This window comes from Cynoglossus semilaevis, chromosome 20, assembly GCF_000523025.1.
Source record: "Cynoglossus semilaevis isolate Cse_v1.0 chromosome 20, Cse_v1.0, whole genome shotgun sequence".
Taxonomy (NCBI): Eukaryota; Metazoa; Chordata; class Actinopteri; order Pleuronectiformes; family Cynoglossidae; genus Cynoglossus; species Cynoglossus semilaevis.
Genome location: NC_024326.1, coordinates 11,795,779 through 11,802,787, shown reverse-complemented (window position 1 = coordinate 11,802,787; position 7,009 = coordinate 11,795,779). Strand labels below are relative to the sequence as shown.

The 7,009-nt window shown below is 43.2% G+C and overlaps 2 protein-coding genes across 2 annotated transcripts in view; both read right to left on the bottom strand.

Annotated features, from left to right (window-relative positions):
• ap1g2 (adaptor related protein complex 1 subunit gamma 2) overlaps positions 1-2,914 on the bottom strand; it is a 9,438-nt gene extending 6,524 nt beyond the window's left edge. The window contains exons 1-6 of the mRNA XM_025066199.1: positions 2,778-2,914; positions 1,713-1,915; positions 976-1,100; positions 416-557; positions 138-234; positions 1-36 (exon numbers count right to left, since the gene is read on the bottom strand). The exon at positions 1-36 is cut by the window's left edge and continues 27 nt beyond it. Of these exons, the coding sequence (XP_024921967.1) occupies positions 1-36; positions 138-234; positions 416-557; positions 976-1,100; positions 1,713-1,913 (601 nt within the window). The 5' untranslated portion in view covers positions 1,914-1,915; positions 2,778-2,914. The remainder of the gene's footprint in view (positions 37-137; positions 235-415; positions 558-975; positions 1,101-1,712; positions 1,916-2,777) is intronic.
• Positions 2,915-3,675: 761 nt separating this feature from the next.
• The window catches only part of slc7a8b (solute carrier family 7 member 8b), a 6,616-nt gene continuing 3,282 nt past the window's right edge, over positions 3,676-7,009 (bottom strand). The window contains exons 5-12 of the mRNA XM_008334748.2: positions 6,680-6,805; positions 6,074-6,227; positions 5,828-5,951; positions 5,581-5,684; positions 4,962-5,058; positions 4,726-4,875; positions 4,148-4,325; positions 3,676-4,013 (exon numbers count right to left, since the gene is read on the bottom strand). Coding sequence (XP_008332970.1) covers positions 3,949-4,013; positions 4,148-4,325; positions 4,726-4,875; positions 4,962-5,058; positions 5,581-5,684; positions 5,828-5,951; positions 6,074-6,227; positions 6,680-6,805 — 998 coding nt within the window. The 3' untranslated portion in view covers positions 3,676-3,948. The remainder of the gene's footprint in view (positions 4,014-4,147; positions 4,326-4,725; positions 4,876-4,961; positions 5,059-5,580; positions 5,685-5,827; positions 5,952-6,073; positions 6,228-6,679; positions 6,806-7,009) is intronic.

The following is a 7,009-nucleotide window of genomic DNA, read 5'->3' as shown; positions in this document are numbered from 1 at the left end:
GCTCAGTGATGAGGATCACGGCACCATGTAACACACCTGAGGAGGAAGAGGAGGAGGAGGACAGTCAACAGACGCCTTACAAGAGGAGAGTATTAAAAATTATAACAATGCAAACAAAGCCATAAACGTCAACAAACCATGGTTTTTCTCTGCGAGCAGGGATCGAGCTGCTGGGGCGAAGAGCTCCCCGAGATCCTGGACTTTTCTGACAATGTGGACGGCACAGAGGGCAGCCTGAGGACAGAGGGAGGACAGGACAGGTCTTAGGCTCCACAACTTTACAGACTCCCTGAATAAACTGAACAGGAGGTCACAGGACAGACTGCTCATCATCAGCTACTGATTTAAACTAAGAAAACCTGATCTAGGGTCTTGATCTGAGGCTACAACACTGATACGGTTCTACAGTCTTCACCTTCTTCTTGATGTAGGAGTTGGAGGCCCGGAGCAGTCTGTCAATCTCTGGGGCCAGATCTCTGCACATCTCAGCTGAGCCCATACAGGCCAGTGTGCACAAGGCCAGAGACTGTACGTACTGATTACTGTGAGACAGGTCACTGGAAGACAGAGAGAGAGAGAGAGAGAGAAATGTGTGTTAACAAGTACAACGAGTCCCAAAATGTTCAGTCTCAAATTTAATCTTAGGTTTAAGTACAACAAGTCCAAAAATATTCAGTCTCAAATTTAATCTTAGGTTTAGTTCTAGAAAAAAAATGATTCCAAGAAGGTTTTTTGAAGTCAGGACAGATAAAATGAGTTGAATAAGAGCAGAATAGGTAAAAAGATTTAAAACAAAACAAAACAACAGCTAATCAAAGCTGTCAAGACTGGACATAAAAACATAAAAGTCTGGTGATGAACACTGACATGACCTTGCGTTGAGACCCTCGGCTCGTACATCAGCACGTGTTAAAACCACCAAACCAACAAAACTCAGAGCATCCCGTCAAGACTTTCACTTTGGACTGTGCTCACTTCTTGATGGAGTTGGTGATGAGCAGACTGGCGTCCTGCTTCTCGTCCAGCAGCATCATCGCTCCCAGATACCCCACGCGCTTCTCGCTGTAACGAGAGCTGGCGATCATCCGGACGCACTCCATCTAGCAGGAAGAGCGAGAACTTGTATCACCCTCAAGTTTTATCACAGACACTAACAGTTCTGCCAATCTGAAGGCATCCCTGATGGAGACGGGCTCGGCTCCAGAGCTGGAGCAGAGCAGCACTGACCCACTTTCACCAGTCAGACACACTCCTGACATAATCAAAGAATTTAGTTGTGACTCAGTCTTGGATCAGTTCACTGATCTTACAGCTCTAGTCTAGGGAGTCTACAGACTGAAGCCTCAGGGTGTCATCGAGGGTGAAAGAACTTGTAAACTGAACCATAATAATTACTGGTTGAAATATCACCCTCCTGGCTATTAGATACTTTTCTGTGTAATTTAAAGTGTTGTTTAATGCACAGATTATGTTCCTGGATTCGGGGCAATTTGTATTTAGAGAATTTGATGAGAAAAATATTGTGGAAAAACCCTTTAGAAAATATCAAATCATCGAAAGATTCCAGGACCCTCCGCAGTACTTTTAGAGTACCTCCAGGGTTTGTGGGCCTCCTGTTGAAAGCCTGATCAGTGCTCAGGAAACAACAAATAGTGTAATTCAGCCACAGCTTGAACAGAACCCATGACAGGCATTAGTGAAAATCCTCCCACCTGACCAAAGTGGGCTGGGTAACCCAACATGTGCACGTAGAGCAGTTTGGCCAAGTTGTGTGACCGTGACCCGTTGTCAGACTGTCTGAACTGTGCTCTGATGGCCGCACACTCCCTCTGGATGACTCCCCGCTCCTCACACTGGGTCCGGGCAGACCTGATGGCCCGGATCATCTCTTGCAGGGGTATTGACGGAGACATAGCTGTAATGGTGCAAAGCAGAGTTCTCTACAAGGTGGATGTGGTTCTGAAGTACCACTGAACAGTAACAAGTCATTTGTAATACATTAGATACTGCAGGGAGTATTATATAAAAAAAATCTAATAGAAATAAAATGCTAAATAATTGTTAAATAAATTAGGAGAGTTAAAAGGCTTATTTTTTTCTTTCAAAGTTCCAGAAATTAGATTATTTGGGACAATGTTTGCGCAATCTCTAAATCTCAAAGGTGGAAAAACGTTTTTATCCCAAAACAAAATCAGATTAAAGGAATTCTTACTTGTAATCAAACATTGTTTACATTTTTTTTTAAAGACGGGAATTCGATCTTAATCCCTGGATTCCTGGTAAACACTTAAATGATTAGATTTGTCCATTTGTCCTTTATCGACTTCCGTAGTTTTCCCGTGTCACTTAACACAAGTTTGGAACCACGTCAGGAATGTAAAAAAAAACAATGGCTGCTATTTCTGCGGACAGGTAGCTGTTTGTTGTTGTTCAAAGCAAACACAGTTCAAACACTGGCTCTTCTCCTCACAGTGAGTCTCTGTCTTCACAGCTCTTCTCCTCACAGTGAGTCTCTGTCAGTCATCTGTGAACTTATTAAACGGACGTGATATAGAGTTCTAACCCAGAGTAAACTTCGGAGTTCCTCGGACCCTCCCACTGTCACCGTGATGCCGTCAGTGTAACGAGGCTAAACCACAGAGTGAGTCTGCAGATGCTGTCAAACCCGCTCCGACACACAGGCGGCCCGGACACGGCGCTAGCCGCTAAATTAGCTTGGCTGCCAGTCATTAAACGGCGGTTTATGGTCTATATTACTGAAATAAACATGAACTTACCTGTACAGAGTACAGAGAGAGGACAGTTTTACACAAAAATACACCGGTTCAACCGAACCCCCCTCCAACACACGACTGCAGTCTGTTGGCTGAAACCCCCGTCACTGGAGTTACAAATATGAAGCGTCAAGTTTATGTGACATCCATACGACTTCCTGTCAAGGCCTTCGAAATAAAGCAATTATCTCACGTTAAATTGGTAGATAAATTCTATTAACTTAATTAAAACAGTGTTGCCACCATAACACAAATATCATCTGAAACTGCGAAAAACTATCAAAAATAATGTGAATAATGTGAACCTTTAGAACATTGTGCTCTTCTCATAAAAAACTAATTTGATCGTAATGTTTGAAGTTTACATTTTAAATATAATTCAAATGAGTGTATATTAAAGTAAACACAATCTAGTGATCGCAAAATACAACTTAAAATGATTTGACTTTACATAGTTGAATACTACGCATTTTATTTAACCGAATTAAATTATTACAACTTGGGGTTGCACAACCTCAGTCTAGCACTAAGGGACCTACACTCCAGGTAGCTTTAATTATAATAGTTATAATAATAAATTAATAATTTCCTAATCAACTCCTGATTTGTATCACGGTAAATAAACGTAGCGCGATTGACTTTTATTTTGAAGGCAACATCAATCTCTTTCTTGCCTTACATTTGGTCCTGTGACGTCTTTACCCCCTACAGCCGTCACTCTTTTCCACGACTTCCGCAATTTGATCCCGACTGTGCGTGTGCTCCACCCGTTATCAGTCAGGTGAAGCAACAGGTGGATAAAAGATTAATGAGCTGCAGCAGAACACCAGCAGCTCTACTTCTCAGGTGTTGGATGGCGCTACCGGTGCAATAAAAACATGGAGGACAAATACTTTGATTTAATCATTTTATGAAAACATATAAAAATATTTTAATTTTCTTTCCTTTTCCAGCTGCTTCCAAGACTGATATATTAACAAGTATGCGTGGTTTAAATGCTGCAGGGAAAACAATAACATCTCAGTGACAATCAGTTTCTGTACAGTGTGTAAACAAACAGTGCTGAATGGAGCCCAGCCAATCACCAACAAGTTGGTGTCCAAACGTCCACGTCCAGTGCTGTAAGTAAGAGTCTGTGCATCACTTTCCACATGTCCTTTTTGTTAGGGCTACTTCAGTTTCCCCCTGAGCCTGGGTCGACCATCCAACACAGCTTTTGGAACAGGTGAGTCATTTTGCCTTGACAGAGTTGGGGGGGGGGAGGAGGAAAAAAATAATCAGAAAATGAGTTATATTTAGACAAAACTGTTGTTTAAGACACAGAAATACACACAGAATAAGGATAGGAACCAAAAACATCGTTGTCATCTTACCGAGAGCGGTATCTAACCACTGAGGCTTCTTTTCCCAGTAGACTCCAAAGAAATAGACAGGGACCCCAGTCATGGTGATGGCCAGTCCGACACCACAGACCACGGGCTCAGAGTAGACAGAGAAGATCAGCAGAAAGGCCCAGAAGAGCAGGTAGAACACTGGCCACACGAGGCTCACCTGGAGGACGGCGTGGGAGAGTTGCAAATAAAACCAATTAGCATTATTTAAAAATTAAAGGTAAATAGACCGACATGACAAACAGTACGATAAAACTGGGCCTGAACTACTAGACCCCGGTGGACGACATTTTGATAACAGCACATCAAGTACTGCTGTGTGAATATACCAGAAAAACAGGATTTCCCGTGGATGAGCCCCAGGTCGTTGTACATTTTTGATGTTTCACAGGAACAGTGAGTGAAGCTGCAGCCACATTATTGGCAGACTGACAGGACAGAACAGATGTTTCTAATAAAAGGCTCTGTTCTAGACCTAATTAAAACTTCCCGCGGCTGACGTATCACTCCATTCTGCAAAAGAGGCTGTCAGCACCCAGTTACTCCATCTGTGCCGGTACCTTGATGGGTCGGTGCATGTCGGGCTGTTTGATGCGCAGGACAATCTGCCCGGCGACAGTGATGCCATAGAAGAGGTAGTTGATGAAGCCCACGTAGTTTATCATGGTGTAGATGTCACTGGTGCACAGCATCAGCAGAGAGGTGACCAACTGGGAACAGACACACTTTCATTTGGTTTGGTTGTTGTTGTTTTGGTTTTTTTCTTTAAAATCAGAGGTAAATGTTCAGGACTCACCGTGAAGATCAGTGCAGGGATGGGCGTGCAGCGTTCCATGTGGATCATACCCAGCACACGTGGGAGATGACCTTCTCGTGCTCCTACGAAAAACAGCCTGGGACGCAGAGTCACAGACAATTAAGTCCCGAGGGTGCAGCCAGATGGCGCTCACATGGTGTGGTGGACTCACCAGCTGAGAAGGAAGTTTGAGGAAACACAGAAACACCAGTGCAGAGCCCAACAGCTGAGGGGGGGGATGGACCACGACAGGAGAAAAAGTGTTTCTAAAAAATCGCAGCTCCTAATGAGGCCTCAGTCCGAACGCCTACTTCAAATTAATCCAGTCCTTGGACGGACATCTTGAGCCAAGATCATGTGACCAAATGGAAGTTGTGTAACTTGTTCAGAGTTTTCCTTCTCTGTAGAACTTTTGTGCCACAAGCTGTTGAGTGTTTTTAGAGCTCCTTTCAAATATTCTTTAATTTTGGATTAAAATGAGATGTGACATGTGTCTCAATATTAAATGTTAATGTAATAAAGACATCTTTCTTGTAACCCAGCATGCCTGTAAATCTAACACCAAGTGTGGAAAAACGACAGATGGCCACTAGGTGGAGTACGTGCCGTTTTAACTGACCGTGATGACGTAAAGAGAGAGCCGTTGACTCCCCCAAAGGTGGAGAGAGCCACAGAGATGGGCATGATCCATGACATGACTCCCAACAATTTCTCTCCAAATGTCTGGGAGACAAAAAAAAAAGGATGAAGACAAACTTTGTCACATTCGTAATTCCTCTGACTTGATGAAAGTTCAAATTGAATGTAAAATGATGACAGAAATCATGGTCAGCAGAGCAGCTGCTTCGGTTTTAGCTTCCACTCACCACAGCGACAGCGTTCGAGGCCAGCAGCTCCTGTGGGCTCATGGCTGTGATGTAGGCCACGTTGGCGAAGACGAACACGAAGGTGACCACAGGGATGGAGATGAAGATGGCACGAGGGAGGTTCCTGAGGATGGAAAAATAATATTCTGTAGTTTTTAGATCTTGTGCTACTTTAGGGTTGACTTTCGTTATTGTTGGGCTTTAAAATATCCACAAACGTATGAATCACAGCTTTCATGACGTCACCTGTGAGGATCCACCAACTCCTCGGTGACGTAGTTGAGGAAGTTCCAGCCTCCATAAGCGAAGGATCCCTGCAGGAAGGACAGGGCGATCAGTCCCACGTCGTAGTCACGGAACGTCTCAAAGGCGTGTTTTGGTTCCAACCAGTCATAGTGACCTGTAAATACAAAAGAAAGAAAACAAAGAATTTAAAGAGAAGTGGTTTACACGACCGCAATATGAGCAGTAGAGGGCACCAAACACCATCCAATTTTTTTTTTTTTTTTAAATAACCAGACCTGTGAAAAAGATGTATCCCATGAGTGTGAGGGAATTTTAATGCCAATAAAACAACTGATATGTTAATGAAGAAAAATACATTCACCAGAATAATGTTAAGATGATGTTTATAACTGAAATATTTTTGTTTGAATCAGACACTAAAGAAAACTGCAGTGAAGACTTTTCACAAACATCGTCTTTAAGGAGCTTATCTCCACTTTTAGAAATAAGAACAGAGGTGAAGAGGAAGAAAAAAAGAGATGGTTCAGTAATGATGGTTGTACTAAAATGGAGGGGGGTGGGATTTAAAATGTCTCCTTTTACTCTGGACCAGAACAAAAATGTTACCTTTGCAAATCTGGACCACACCCATGACAATGATGAGGCCCAGGGCCAAGAGCTTCCCTGCAGTGAAGACATCTTGAACACAAGTGGCCCATCGCACACTGTGGCAGTTCACCCACGTCAGCAGCACTGAGGACGGCAACAGATGACATCACAACACAACAGGGTTTAGGGAACAATCCTGAATCTGTTCTATGGTGTTCTATGGTGTTATGTTCAGATTTAGGTCTTTCTGTATTTTAGCCTGATGTTCAACTGACGTTCTGCTTTGTCTACAGTCAACTGGACCATTTTAGCGTCATCTTCTGGACCAGAAGGACGACACAGACTGTC